Source organism: Eleutherodactylus coqui, chromosome 8, assembly GCF_035609145.1.
Source record: "Eleutherodactylus coqui strain aEleCoq1 chromosome 8, aEleCoq1.hap1, whole genome shotgun sequence".
NCBI lineage: Eukaryota > Metazoa > Chordata > Amphibia > Anura > Eleutherodactylidae > Eleutherodactylus > Eleutherodactylus coqui.
Genome location: NC_089844.1, coordinates 117,543,305 through 117,559,467, shown reverse-complemented (window position 1 = coordinate 117,559,467; position 16,163 = coordinate 117,543,305). Strand labels below are relative to the sequence as shown.

The window sequence follows — 16,163 nt, the reverse complement described above, 5'->3', positions numbered from 1 at the left end:
GAGGTAATCATGTGTTTTAAATGGTTATTCCCATCAGCATTTGCTGGCTGAGATGAGAAACCCACAGCAGTTTCCTGACCACCATACTGGGTGTTACGGAAACAGCCGAGGCAGCAGTCTTCTACTGTTTCTACTGAAGTGAATGCGGGTTGCGGAAGCAGTGTAGCACAGTACGCAACACTGTCAAGGTGGTCTGGAAACAGCTGCAGATTTCTCATCTTAGCCAGTTAATACTAAGATGTGAATATTCCCCTAAGGGCCAAGACTTTTCCCCCGGTAGTCTATAGAAATGTCAAGATATTGTTTCCAGTGACTCTTATGGAGTGTGACTGTTTAGTAACAATTGTCAGTTGCATAGACGTACGTATATAATTAGGGTCCGTGCACACAACTATGTAAAGATAAAAAGAAAGATCAGGTCCGTTATGCCCCATTTAGACGGAACGATTATAGTTAAGAAAATCATTCAAAAAAGTGAAACTGAATGAAAAGTGTTCAGTTTAAACGCAGGCAATGACTGAATGTTGAGGTTCTTGTTTGTTGCTCAGTTTATTTGTTGCTCTTGTTTGTTGCTCAGTTGCGCACTTATCGTGGAATGTGAAACACTGAACGACTAGAGCACGAGAACAGCACAATTCTCAATGACAATTGTTTCTCGTGGGATGAACTCTAGTCTTCATTTATCAAATTTTTTTGGAACACAACAATTCAATTGCTTTTTATTCCATTTTGTTTCTAGAGGCAAGACTATCAAAATCTGCAATTCTGGCATGTTTTTTTTATTTTTAACGATGTTCACTGCGCAGTATTGATGATGTTACATTTATTGTGCAGGCCAGTACGATTATACCAATGCTAAATTTATATAGGGTTTTTTTTTTTGCAACTTTTTCACTTATCGCTGCATTCAAAGACACCCCTAACATTTATCTTTTTTGTCAAATGTAAGTTTTTTTGGCTTTTTTAGCGGAAAGAGTTGCACTTTTTAATGGTACCATTTGTTGATCCATACAATGTTTTGATCACTTTCTATTCTGTTTTTGTAAGGTGAGATTAGTCATTTTTGCCATGTCTTTTGTATGTTTTCATGGCGTACACTATGCAGGTTAAATAACATACTAACATTTTCTCTATTTCACTATGAATGGAGCAATACCACGTGTTTTTTTACAGAGCAAAAGGGGAAAGGTGGAGTTTTGTTTTTTATGTTTTTTATTATTTTTTAATACTTTAACTTTTTATTTTTGTCCCACTAGGGAACTTGAATATCTGCATCTTTTTTCATTCTTCTAATACACTACTGTACATCGGAATATTAGTGCATTAGAAAGCCTATGAAGTCAGCCAGAGGCTGAGCCTCACAGGCCATCATATCTGAAAGAACCGGAGGCTGTAGTCAAGCCTTCAGGTACCATAGCAACCCATCGGGACCCTGCAATCCTATTGCACGGTTTCAAAGGGTGACAGAAGGAGCCCTTCCCTCTGTCTGCCTTTTACATGCCATGGTCGCACTGACTGTAGTGTGTAAAGGGTTAAATAGCAAAAATCCAAGGTCTCTTTGGTTCCCACTATTAGAGCAAGTGCCCGACTGTCATTTGACAGCCGAGTACCCACTCCTCCCGGGATGGTAGACCTGCGCCAGGCCTCTAATGCAGCACCTTTTTTTATGGAGCTGCAGATTAAAGCACCTTAATGGATACCGTCAAAAGATGTATGGGCAGTCATTAAGGAGTCAAATAGGGTGCCCAAGCATGAACGAGCTGGTGATGATGTTACCAGTTTGTCAGCTCAGGCAAACAATAATCTTGAGATTCTCGGCCCATGAAAAAGGGCCTTTAGTTTTCAACATGCTGATCCTTTGCTGCTGAAGCATCCGAGGAGCGGGCCCACATCTGAGACCTTGTCACAGATAGAGACCTTGTAATGGGGCTCTACCATTTCCTCTCTTGGGGGTAGCTCGGGACTTGACCTCGTTACTGCTGGGGAAGATCACAGGGGAAGTAACCGGGGGTTTCCTTGAGTCCATTTGCCACTTGTGACGCCACCGTTCTGTTCTCTGCAGTCAAACTTGAAGATGAAATAAAGTAGTCCACACACAGAGAAAACTTTCTGAACAAAACCGGGAAGGTCAGTAATGTCAGTTTACTGTAACTTGACAAACTCCAAACCATGTCAACAATCCTGACACAGATACAACAAACTAGAGTGGTGTAACAGGGAGGATTCTCGGGGTATCTCGGATGATCCACAGTCCCAGTTATCTGTGTGAACCCGCTCCCGGTAACTCTTTCTCTCTCTCACTCTCTACCGGTAAACACTCACTCTTGTTGTCCTCTTCTTGCCATGCAGTGGTTGGTCTTTCTCTCAGCACTCAATCAACAGCACCTGAGCAGGCTAGGCCCAAACTGAGCATCAGACCATCGCTCTGCCTCCTCCATGATCCACACACGGACCTACCAGTGTTTGTGTGGCTCACTCACTGATTCAGACTTCTTCAACTCCAGACTGAGTGCTCTCTCCCTCTCGCATTCTCCTCTTATTCTCCTCCTATTCCACCACTATTCTCTCTCTAGCATCCTTGCAAACACATACATACATATCGAACATAGTCACATGACTCACACAATGATATATTTTCCAGACATGACCCAGACGTTAACCCATTCAGTACTACAGAAGTGCAATACACATAAACCAAATGCATACTACACATAAGATGCTGACAAGACAATGACACGAGACAGACATATAACATTATGTAGGGGCCCCACTAACTTTGGGCCACTACACTCCCCCAGAAGATAAGCAGCTGCCAGAGGTATCAGGCACTAGCTTATACTCTTCTCCTCATTGAAGGGGTTATCCGGTTAACGAACAACATTTCTCCAATAGCTTCAACTACCTTAAAATCACATACTGAACACTACCTACCTGACCTGTGCCACGGGGATCCAGAAATGTAGTTCTACCATACTCCTGGTGATTGTTGTGGAAGATGACGTCAGCAGAAGTCACCTTACAGCAGCACCCAATCAGAGGCTGCAGTGTCACTGTTCTGAACTCCTGCCATCCAGGATGTAAGTGCTGATGGCAGGAGAACAGGCGGTGACGCTGCAGCCCCTGGGGTCAGGGGACTTCCATTGATGTCATCTTCTACAACAATCACTGAGAGGACGACAGGGAATCATTGCTCGATTCCCGTGGCAAAGGACAAGTTCTGAGTGTTATTTTAAGAAAGTTGGAGCTACTGGAGAATTGTTCTCTGGTAACCGGACAACCCCTTTAAAAATAATTATAGGGCTGTGGTTAAAGGGAATGTATCACCTATAGTTTTTCTTCTTTTACTAATTGAAACCAGACAGTGAAAGATATTCCATTTTTCTATGACGTGCAGAAGTGGGAGAGGAGGTAATCTGTGATGATCACCTATTGTGAATTGTGTGCTTTAGAGTACTTCAGTGATTTTTCTGCACAAAAATGCCATTTTAGGTAAATATATTTTTCTAGTTATCACATAAGCATAGGTTGCTTGAAAAGTTAGTGCCTATTCAAGGTCACATATCTACTGTGAAGGGCCAATTTGAGATATTGTGAGTAATACAATCATAAACCGCAGAAACACATGGAAAGACAGTTAGCTCTTTTATACCTGCATGTAGTGTGTATCCTATAGCTATTAATATTGATTTACAGTTTGATGAAATTAAAAAAGATGTAATTCTGTGTTCTCTATGGTTGCTACAGGTTTCTTACATGCTGTACTCGAGATTTGAAATTGCCTTTTTAGAGGCTTCATGCTAAACGTCATAGAAGGATTCGGGAGTACAAGTTTATACCCATTTTTGACACTCAACACAGGCATAAACATCTCAAGAGGCTTCATGGTAGAGGGGAGAATATGAGAAATCTGAAGCACAGATAACACAGGCCTGGTGACCCCCTAACACCAATTTAGAGACCATAAAACTTTTACATCCTTATCAGTGGACTAATTAAGTATTTACTCCTCTACTCATCCTGTTCTGGTATTGTTTTAAGTGCAAATTAATCACACCATGTCTGTGGCTCTTTATATCTATGTGTGAGATATACATTTATTTTGTTTTCTTCTTTGGATCTTTTCCATTGAGCCTGGGGAAGAACCCTGAGAGGTTTGAAAGCTCGCATTATCATCATGTATTTTTGTTAGCCATTAAAAGGTATGTATCGACAAGATAACTTGGTTTTTCTTACTGAGAGCAATCACATTTTGGGGCAAAAATACACTTCTGTAAGTTGTAGTAAAACTGATAATACGAAGCATGAAGAATGATCTGCTCTACATTTCAGCAAACGCTGTTCATCTTCTGTGAGGTCTACACATCAATTAGAGATTCAGCAATGGAAAGCAACGTGTGCTCTGCATGACAATGCTCCTTCTTAATGTGGTTTGCAACAAAAGAAAAAACAACACTTGCTCAGCATTATACTCCTACTACATCTCACCAAAATGCAAAAGGGCTTCATCCTTGCTGGCTCTGAGAGTTGCTACTTGCACAGACTATGTAATGTTAAATACTCTTGTACAATAAAAAGACAAAGTATTTTGGCAGGGATATCTTTATTGGTTAATCAGAAACATTATTTCAAGGCTACTTAAGGCCTCTTCATCCGGCTAGGGTCAGATTAAAGCTGACCCCTGCCTGATGAAGAGGCCTTATGTAGCTTTGAAAGCTTGTATATATAATTTTTCTTGTCAGCCAATAAAGGTATTACCTCTATAATACTTATGTCTTTTTATACAAGAGTATTTAACACTATATACATTTTTCTGGCCACCACGGTATCACACTATTTTGCTGTGCTACTTGTGCAATAAAAGACATTTGGTGCTTCTATATTGGGAGATCTACCAAGACACATACACTATAGAGTGCCAGAGCAATAACTGCTACACTCCCTCGGCTAATCAGGAGGAGAGGGAGTACCTAGGAGGACTACTATAACGTGAAATGTAGCAGCCATCAGGCAGGGACGGTATCCCGCGGTGACTAATATCTACTTGCCAGGTTAATTAGCTACACAACGCTCAGTCCCTCTTGATCAACCAGAATAAACTTCTCAGTTTCTCAGCCCATCAGGAGAATGGGGGACTATACATCAAGACTCAATGTATGCTAGCCTCTGGCTATGCGATTGAGCTGTGTGACTTGGTGTTTAAGTTTAACTACGCCTATAGCAATTAATGAATCCCATTTTTATGAATACTAAGGTACACCACGTACCAGTTCCTTGCATGGCTTTTTCCGACAGTATTTGGATTTTGCATTGAAAATCACCTCTAATTGCTTTTAAAGTACTGTATGTTCTCCAGATTTTGTTTAATTAAATCCCTGACTATAAAAAAAATGAAACATGTAATGGTCTTCCTGGTATTGTGCTTAACATGAGCAATTCTCAATTCTCAACTCAGTCAATATACAGCGAGTGTGTCGGTTCCTTCAGTTACAACATTAGCTCTCACTTACCTCTTTGAATGAAAACTGCTGTGTGAAGGCTCGGTAATGACTGTGCGCCTGAGCGCCGGAGCCCAGAATGCAAAGCACTTCAGCACGAGAGGGTTTCAGCAGCTGGAACAGAAATGGATCACAGCAAAAGTTGATTACTTCAATTATGAATATATATTTAGCAAACGCATCTACTACATTGAACCTGAAAAGCAGAAAAGGTGTAGACTGTAGGTATAAACTGCTGTCCTGAAATAACTTACTTAGTAGAGGGAATAATGGGTTAATCCATCTACCCCTTTCCAGGCTTCTCCATAATGTGCGCAATAAAATCAAAGTGTTCGCAAAAACTGGACATTTGGTTCTCTTGTGTCATGCACTTTTTAATTCAACATTAACTAGGCCATCATGCGGTGCGTTTTGGAGATCAACAATAAGCTGCAAGATTTCCAACAGACAACACCTCAAGGGCCTTCAACAGTGGCTGGAAGAAAGCACTCATCAGTGCCAAGTGCCAATGGCAGGACTCATGCGTAAAAATACATGGTCATGTGGGCTTGGGCTGACATTATGACATTACCCTGGCTCTACTTCCAGATTGTAGCCGGTACACCGCAACAGCCACTACAATCTTGGCACCATGTAAATAAATCTCGGAAGGATGGAAGGCTGAGTCAACCTTGAGCCAGCTACCTGATTCATGCGGGGATTGAACTTGCAACCTTCAGCTTTCACTCTGCATCACACGAGGCCATGTGGACAATAGCCATCACGGTAGAATGTATTTACAATTTGTTTGATGTACATACATTTCTTAAATGTTTGTTTGAGTAAGGAGACATATCGTCGACTTCAAAAACGTGTCACATGATGTCCTCGTTGATGTTCAATACAAGGCAGAGCTCAATAGGCATCCATGCACGCCAGCCCTAGGAGTCTGAACTCGTTCCTGGGCTTCTATGCTAACCCACTGGCACAACATGATTGTGTCACGTGGGGGGGACGATAGGCCTCCCTCTCCAGCTGCCAGCTTTAACTGTGGTGTCTAAATAATTAAAAGGTTTGTCTAAGGTTAGAAAACATGGCTGCTTTCTTCTGAACACAACGTCACTCTTCTCCGTAGCTTGCATCTGGTATTGTAGATCAGCTTCTATTCACTTCAATGGAGCTGAACTGCAATACCAGACACAACCACACAGACAAGGGTGGCACTGTGTTTGGAAGAAAGTAGCCATGTTTTTCTAACCCTGGACAAACCTTTTAAGCGGAACAATATAGAACAGACTCAGCTCCCGAGTCAGCTCCATACACCTTCTGCAATGGCATGACGTATATTTAAATTATGCAATTACAAAGGAGTTAAAGGGGCATTCTACTGTTATACCTATAGGATATGCCATAAATGTATCATAGGTGTCAGTCTTGTCTATTGCAAAAATGAAATTTCATAATCCCTGTTATGTTGGTTGATGCCGGGTATAGAAATATAGGAGAGCTGCCACACATGTACCCAGCTCTCATCATTATCCTCTATTGGAATGATCTAAACTACCAGCTCTCCTATTTCTCCACCTCTTTGTGGTTGCTGCTGGCGTTCACAGCTAAGCAGGGTTATGGGGATCCACATGTTTGAAGCCACCAACTATTAAACATTTAGAATGTAGCCTATGAATATGGCATAAATGTTTATCATCGGAATACCCCTTTAAATTGGACACTGGAATATTGCAGCAAATTTCACAACAGGCTCTGCAGGACACAGGGAGGACTCTCCTAGACCATACAGAGGCTATACTTGTTATTTTTAACCCTTTCCAATCCAATTTGTATACTGGTTTTCCTAGGGAGCTTACTCTTTTTCTGCCGTTATACAACGGCGCTATATGCTGGCTAAAGCCAGTACTGCATGAGGTGACACATTGGGTAGGCTCCAACAGCAGAGAGGCTGGCAATGTACAGTAAGAGAACCTCGACGGATGTCTACCAACATCGAAGCTGTACAGCCTTAAATCATAATGTCTTCAGAGGTCAGACAGTGGATTGGAAAGGGTTAAACAGGCAGTGACTAAAATGAGTGGTACTATTACCCTACCACAACACACGCAAAGAGGACAACTGGAGGGAGCTCTCTTGGAGAGCAATGGTAACCAACATCATCAACGCAAATAGGTTTGGGAGGGTAGACAAACAATAAAAGATCTACCCAAACTTTAGCTCCATTATATAATTACGTGCTTTACTTAGTATTAAGAGATTGTGTTTTATTGTAAGACATACTCCTATTAGCAGATGTCATCCAGTAATCAAGCTACAGACAATATAAATTTTGCTGCAGTCTGTAGTCCGAAACATATGTGGCAGCCATTAGTCTGTGGTCAGCACCTGTAGATGATCAGATTACAGAAAAAAAAGAGCATACACAGTATGGTAAAGAGTATTAGGGAGTTACTATGAAAGCAGTTTCCTAATAATGTAAGGTAATTGCAAAGTGCAGTGTTTCCCTTTAAAATGCATTTGAACAATGTCTTAAAGGGGTGGTACCAGAATTTCAAGTAATTCCCCATCCACAGAATAGGGGATAACTTGCTGTTTGGTGGGGGTCTCAATGCTGAGATCCCCACGATCTCAAGAACGGGATTCTTGTATCGCCTATCCTTCTCACTGTGAGATTACTGCATTCCCCGCAGTGAGGACTAGACTGAATGAACTGCTGGTTGCACAAATGCACCCACACTCTATTCACTTTCAATGGGACTGATGAGATCAGCACCCGCTCGGATATTTTCATCAGTGCCGTGGAGCACTGACCACGCATATATGGCCAGCGCTTCATTCAGAGTGATGTCATTGTAGGGGGAGAAGTAACCCCCATTGTGACAGGAGAGCGGAACACGATAGTCATTTAAGTGAATGAAGGAGGAGTTTCCAGGGATTGTTCTGGCCACCCAACCTCCATTCACAGTAAACAGAAGTTGCTCAAACATTGAGTGGCTCCTGATTGCATGACCCGATAGTCGCTTGGTTTTTAGTTCTGATAAAAACCAAAAGACTCCGACAGGTGAACGCTTTCTCGCTCAGAAACCATTTGGTGGCCATATGTACACAGGACAATTATCGTCCAAATTTGCTGTCTACAGCCAGAAATTGCATGATAATCCCCTTGTGTAAAGGTACCATTAGCATTATCCCAAAGGATTTTGAACATTATAAATATGTACTTTAGGATTTCCGAATTCTTCACAGATCTGATAAATAAAATACTGCGTTCTCACCTTTGTTGCAATTGCTGAAACTGCAGCTGTTCTCTTATCTGTAATTACTTTGCCATCGATTACCTAGATCCGAAAATAGCATAACGAAAGAATAAGTGAGAAATAAGTTTGTAAGTAGATGCAGAACCAGGAGGCATGGCTGACAGTACACTGAAAACAGGGATAATAGGAAATGCTGACAGACTGAAAATAAAATATACCCCTTTTAACTACCTACCAAGCGATATACAGTTGTCGACATGGAAAAAGAAAGCAACTAAAGTAGATGTGGCAAACACCTGCTGCATTGGTGCATTTAAAAATGCTTTGTGGCATCTCAATATCCATTATCTCGCTGTTGCAGCATTAATTATGTGCAATCACAATTCCAAAAAAGTTGTGACACTACAACTGGTTTAGCATTGTATGCAATGCCTTTTCTGAAAGAGACTTAGACTGGATGAAGCATATATCGTTCTAAAACCCTATATACAGCACCTTTCAAGATGAGTAAGCTGCCCATGCCATAGGCACTAATACAACGCCATACCATCAGTGATGCAGGCTTTTGAACTGTGCGCCGATAACAAGCTTGATGGACCCTCTTTTTTTAGTCCACAGGACATGGCGTCTGTGGCTTCCAAAAAGAATTTAAAATTTTGATTCACCTGACCGCAAAACAGTTTTCCACTTTGCCTCAATCAATTTTAAATGAGCTTTGGCCCGAAGAAGACACCGGCATTTCTGGATTGTGTTGATATAAGGCTTCTTTGTTGCATGATACAGTTTTAACTTACATTTCTGGAGTGCACAGTGAACTGTGTTCACAGAAAATGATTTCTGAAGGTATTCCTGAGCCCATGGAGTGATTTGCTTTAGAGAATCATGCCTGTGATGTAGACATGATGATTAGTTGACGTAAAATGTCTACTGATTTGTAATAAACTAGATGTATTACGCAGCTGTAGTGATTTAACTCTGTAGAGGCTAATGGCTGCATAATTTCATTATGGTAATTGCTGGACAATGGCATGGTGAAAGATGTGTGTTTTATAATGTTAGTCTAATATAAAGCTCCACTGCAGCCTCTAAGAGTTAAAGTCACATTCCTAAACTGTATTACTTGCATCCATTTTGGGTGTCTTCCCAGCCCTTCCCCCCTCCTTCACTCTCAACTTCTTAAACAAAGGAATTACTTTTAACTGACCACATGTTGATAGAACAAAGACTGGCTTATACACTGGACTTGAGAGAGGTGTGAGGAGGGGGGCGGGGAATTCTATATGGCCCAACAAATGAGAATTCTATATGTTACTGATGTATTCTGTTAAACGCCCATAATGGGCAGGTATTATGTGTTTCAATAAATTGAGGCTCTGGGCATTGTATGCTCAGATCCATATTAGACCTGAGACTGATATCTTGCATCTAACTTGGCCAGTGTGCGCATACTGTATTACACAATTAGGAAGCTACAGAATACCCTGAAACCTGCTGGAGAAAAACATAATCCAGTTCACCTGTTTTGGAAGCAGTGACACCTGAGGGCCTGTAGATCTCGAGCATAAATGCTAGTAAAGACTATTGATGCCCCCTGCTGGAGTTTACAGAAACTGAATAATATGTCAAAGGGCTTATTCACACAGGCATATTTCTCATCCGTGTGCGCAACTGACTGCATACAGAGCCATCAGTCAGTAGGGCTATTCAGACATGCGTTTTCTTTTGTTGTTTTTTTTTTTTTTTAACATGGACCAATGTTCTGTATGAAAAAAAAAAACAAAATAAAATTGCATGTCATATTCCGGCCTGATTTCCTGAATGACCATCGCCCATTCAAGTATATGCAGATTAACATCCATATGCTGTACACTCCACTTTTCACAGATCATTGGTATGTGACACTGGAAAAGAAATTGGGCTTTCTTCCATTTTCTTTGCATGTGAGAAAAATTGTTGATATGCTGAAGTAATAAAAAAAATGAGTATACACAATGCAAAGACCAAAATGAAACACTCATCTGAATGAGGCCATATTCACATCTGCACTGGAGGCTTCATTCAGGGCCTTCGCACAGATGCAGCACACAATCCTGTACAAAATAGCACAGCATGGGATCAATGGATTTTGTCTGCGCCATAAGTGCCAGATTCAGAGCTTCGAGTATTTTCTTTGTTTGGCTCCTATAACGGAGACAAGCTTCGAAATTTATACCAGAGACCCAATACAGGTGTGAACGTGGCCTAAGGCCTAAACTAGAAACAGTCATGCATTAATTGATCATTATACTTACAGCTTTCAGAGTCCCATTGGATGGCTCAAATAAGAGGACAGTTGCTTGATGTGAGGGAATGTCTGATGAAGTTTTAGTCTCATAGAATGTTACCAACTTTGTTGTTAAGGCATCATCCTGTGTACTATAAGCCGGCATCACACCTAAGAAACTAAGGGTATGCAATGCTTAGCATTTATAATAATATTGGTTATAGAATATCATACTTTAGCACGACTAGCGCTGCTAAACTCACTTCCCCTCCCTTTGTCAGCAGCTCCCATAGGCTTCTATGGGAGTTTCTATTGTCACAATCAGCTGGCAAGGAGAAAGGGAGAGCTTAGCATCACTAAACTCTTCTCATGGCCTTGTGAATGGGTGAGAAAACGCGAGATTTAGCCGCGACTTGGTCACGGCTTTCTCTTGTTCATGCGATGTTCGGACGCGATGCTGGCCGCTGAAAATCCCAACGCCCGTGTGACTAAAGCCTTAGTTCGGACTGCCAGCAAGATCGTGTGACCATTGACTACTGCAGGGTGTTAAACACTTTTAGTTAGGGCAGTACGGAAACTAAGCCTTTGTGTGTTTTATTTAATGGGTAGAGCACCTGTGAAACCCACACTTCCAATCTCAATTCTTTAACTGAAACACCTTCAGTTAATTAGCTCTTGGAGAAGTCATTAACACAAAGGTTCACTTAGGGGCCTTTTACACCAAACGATAAGAGCTTAGATTATTGCAGGATTGTGGGAATCTGAACAATAATCGTTATGTGTAAATGCCGGCAGCGACTGAACAACAAATGATTAGAGATGAGCGAGCATACTGTCTAAGGACAATTACTAGAGCAAGTATTGTCCTTAGCGAGTACCTGCCCGCTCGGAAGAAAAGATTCGGGTGCCGTCGCGGGTGAGCGGTGAGTTGCGGGAGTGAGCAGGGGAGAGAGGGAGAGAGAGATCTCCCCTCCATTCCCCCCTGCTCTCCCCCGTCGCTCCCCGCCGGCACCTGAGTCTTTTCTTCCGAGCGGGCAGGTACTCACTAAGGACAATGGTCGCTCGAGTAATTGTCCTTAGCGAGTATGCTCGCTCATCTCTACAAATGATCATTTGTTCGTCGCTCAGTTTCTGCAGGTATAAAAATCAAGCAGTAACCAGGGAGTCATTTATCTGTGAATGACTGCCTGTTTACTGTGAGTGGAAGTAAGCGGGCTGGAACGATCTTCGGCCCACTCTGCCTCCATTCACTCAGCGATCCCCACAGAAGCACAGAAGCAATTATTGTTGGGACGACAGTCGGATGCTTCACCCGTGTAAAAGGGCCTTACTTTTTCTCCCTGCACTATGGATATTTATTCAATGTACTCAATGAAAGACAAACAATACAACTGATTGCATGCTATTAATTTAGTTACATTGTGTTTGTTTATAAATGTGACTTAGATAACAATCAGACTACATTTGATTCGTAATCAATATAGAAATCCAGGTAATTCCAAAGGGTTTAATTACTTTTTCTTGCAACTGTACCTGAAAAAAGTTAGTGGTCATCTGGGTAAGTTTTAGCATAAAATAATAAATCCTCTAGTAACCTGTGTGACAAGTTTATTGTCAATGATGAGGAGATATAGATAATAAGAGTGACTGATAATCGCACCAGTACATTACCCCACACATGGGAAATCTACCTTACTCTTTAATGACCACTTATATTGATTTTCATGCCAGCCATAACTTTATTAAACCTCTATCTGAGAGAGCAGCTGCCATAAGCCAGCTTGCTCATATTTAGTAGAGAGGGGGGTAAGTCTCCAGTGATCCCAGTTTCGAATAGCCTTCGAACAGCTAAAAACTTCTTATATAACTCTAATGGTGATTTTGTGCTTATTTTAAAGCAGATTGGGGAAGGTATAAGAAAAAAAAATCATGTTCCAGTCAAAATGTAATAGTTTACTTGAATATAGATTGAAACTCCAATACTTCTCTTCCCTTCCTCATTTCCAAGATTGACAGCTGTTGGACTGAAAAGGGATTCCCAGGCATAGTTAGTATCTTACTATAAGTGAGGGAATCTGCAGCGGTCGAGGTTATGGCACAAAGTAATGCAACACTTTGCAAGAACAACAAGATTGCCTACTTAGCTGTATGAATTTAACATGCGCAGGAGCCGGGGAGGCCCGGGAAATTTAAAATCTCCTTGCTCCTGGCTAACAAAGGTAGACAAGAGCCTGGAGCAGTGACCGGTGGCCTCGTTAAATGATCCCTGGTCACGTGATAAAAAGGTTGCAATCTACCTTAGGGTGGTCTGACCAACCGAATAGAAATTGCAGATGCCGCATGCGTTTCATTTGCAGTAATACACAGATCAATCAAATTCATTGGATTACACAATTCTGCTCACATTATCGGGTGGGGTATATGTAAACCACTCGCAGAAAACAGAATGCAGCATGTTCTATTTTACCACAGATATGTACGACAGAGTCCATTGGTTGTGCTCCATGGTTGCGGATATACCTGCAGCCCATACTCATCTACATTGTATACGGGCTGCGGGTGCCCACGTCATCACTAAGCGATGGCGGAAATCGAAACAAAAAAAGGTGTACTGTGCATGACTGCCTGTATGAGTACGCAGTTATGCACAGTACATAGGGCCGCGGTCAGTCTCATAGCTGGGATCTGCTGCGGGCCTCCGCAAGTGGATTCCACATATGACCATGTGAACTCGTTGTTATTCAGATCACTACCTGTAATATGTAATTTTCAAGAAGCCCCGAGAACCATCGCCTTCCTGCACTTCCAAGAGCAGCTTGTTGAGCACCTTCTGTGTGAGACCGCCGCACCTCAGGAAGATTACGAGGCCTCACAGAGCGCCACTTTACACCCCATCCCTGTCGCTGAGGTCACAAAATACCCCCCAGGAAAGCATGGGAGGAGGAGGGATACCCGGTTTTATTGCCCCGTGTACCCATCCTAACCAGGCCTCCGTAATTACCCGTTTTGAGACATAGCAGACGGTTTTACATTATTACTTTTAGCTAAGATTTAGGGAATGCCAAAAAGAGTAGGAGTTGGGGGGATTATTTTTAGAAAGTCAATTTTGTTTCTGCACAAGGGAGCAATGGGGCCTAGAATGTATTCAGTTGTGCCCTGAAATCCAAAGGGTGTTCCTTCCACTATATACCTAGCCATGAGTCCTGTAAGTAGATTGAGGCTACAATAGGGGTATTGCTGAACACATAAGAACTAGCGCTATAAAATTTGAGGTGCATCTCATCAGTTCCCCCTTCTTGAAACAAAGGAAATTGTCATGAAAGTGATATATTTATGAAAAAAAGTAAATTTTTCCCATGCTTTCTAATTTTTGCAAAATTCTATGGTATCAGAATGCTCAGTACACACCTAGAAAAATGGGCTGAGGGTCTAGATTTCAAAATTGGGTTACTTGTGGGGGGCGCTCTATCGTTTTGGCACCTTGATAGCTCTACAAGTGAGCTATGGGGCCTGAAATCCCGTAGGTGGTCCCTTCATTACAGGCCTAGCCATGTGTCCAGTAAGCAGATTGAAACTACAATGGGTAGGTTTTTTAAACACAGGACAAACAGGGTATCCATTTTGGGGTACAAGTCTTCATTTATATGTGTGCTGTACAAAAAAATACTGTTTTTAATATGACACAGTTGCCGAAAAATGAAAATCGTAATTTTTTCCTTCTGCTTTGCTTTGATTCATTCAAAAACTGTGGGGTCAAAATATACAGTACATCCCTAGATGAATTCGTTAACGGGTCTAGTATTCAAAATGGGGTCATTTGTGGGAGTTCTTTTGCGTTTTGCCTTCTCAAGGGATCTACAAGTGGGCAACGGGGCCTAAAACACCTTCAAGCAAAATGTCTGTTCTGAAAGCCACCGGCTTCTCCTTTCGGTTTGGGCCCTACTATGCATACAGGCATAATATTAGGGCCACAATGGGTATGTTTCTGGACTCAGGACAAACAGGGTTATCCATTAGGGGGTGCAAATCTTCATTTTCATGTGCACTATAGGAAAAAAAAAACAACTATCCTCTAAATTGTGTTACCGCCTGATGACAAAAACTGTGGGGTCAAAATACTCATGACACCGCTCAGTGAATATATGGAGGGGTATACTTTTTAAAATGGTGTCATTTGTAGGGGTATCTATTATTCTGACACCTATGAGCCTTTGCAATCTTGGCTTGCTGTAGGAAAACAAAATGTTCCTCGTAAGGTTAATGCTAAAGTTTTACGTCTCCTGAATGGTAAAAAAAAAACAAAAAAAAACACAACTAAAAGTTTCTCAAATGTGCATCCAAAATAAAGTAAACAGTATATATCGTATCAAAAATTTGTACAGTATGTTTGCACATACAGTATTTGAGATATTGCAGTTGAAAAAAAATGACAATTTTCTCAAAATATTCCCAATTTTGGCGCTTTTAATAAATTTACACAAATTCTGTCGATCTGTTTTTACGACCTAAATAAAGTACAATATGTGGTGAAAAAACAATGCCAGAATCACGTGTGGATATGCAAAACTTTGGAGTTATTGTATGTTAAAGTGACACAAGTCAGATTTCCAAAATTTGGCTTGGTCATTAAGGCGCAAACAGGTTTGGTCACTAATGGGTTAATAAAGCTGACCAAGAGCCCTTTTTTTAATAAAATGGAGCATCACTTCAAAACATCTACAGTTCAATTTGTCTTAAACCTGGAAACTACTTGTTCTTGTATCTGGCTGAAGAACACAGACATGTCAATCATTAATTACCTATGGAATGTCTTACAGTTGTCTCCTAGGCATTGTACATCAGCTTAAAGATTCCCTAAGGCAATCCACTCTCTGCAGCTTCATGTAATACTTCAGAAGCTTACAGGTCAGGAGAATGAACACTCGTTCAGTTGTCTTCCTTCATGTAACATACTGTACATAGGAGTTAGAATTGACTGTCAGATCAGTGTCCTACTGCGTCAGCTATTTGTATGAAGGACACACGTTATTTAGTTCTGGTGAAGTACTTTTTATTAGCCTGGCGTAATATTGTATATAAAGTTACTTGTTGCTACTCCATATTATCCATACTGTGTTATGGAGTTAATATGTAATCACTTGCCATAGATGCATGGCGGAC

The 16,163-nt window shown here is 41.3% G+C and overlaps 1 protein-coding gene across 1 annotated transcript in view; it reads right to left on the bottom strand.

Moving 5' to 3' along the window:
* The window catches only part of CRYM (crystallin mu), a 45,655-nt gene that overhangs the window by 19,622 nt on the left and 9,870 nt on the right, over window positions 1-16,163 (bottom strand). The window contains exons 2-4 of the mRNA XM_066576289.1: window positions 11,032-11,182; window positions 8,759-8,821; window positions 5,508-5,609 (exon numbers count right to left, since the gene is read on the bottom strand). Coding sequence (XP_066432386.1) covers window positions 5,508-5,609; window positions 8,759-8,821; window positions 11,032-11,182 — 316 coding nt within the window. The remainder of the gene's footprint in view (window positions 1-5,507; window positions 5,610-8,758; window positions 8,822-11,031; window positions 11,183-16,163) is intronic.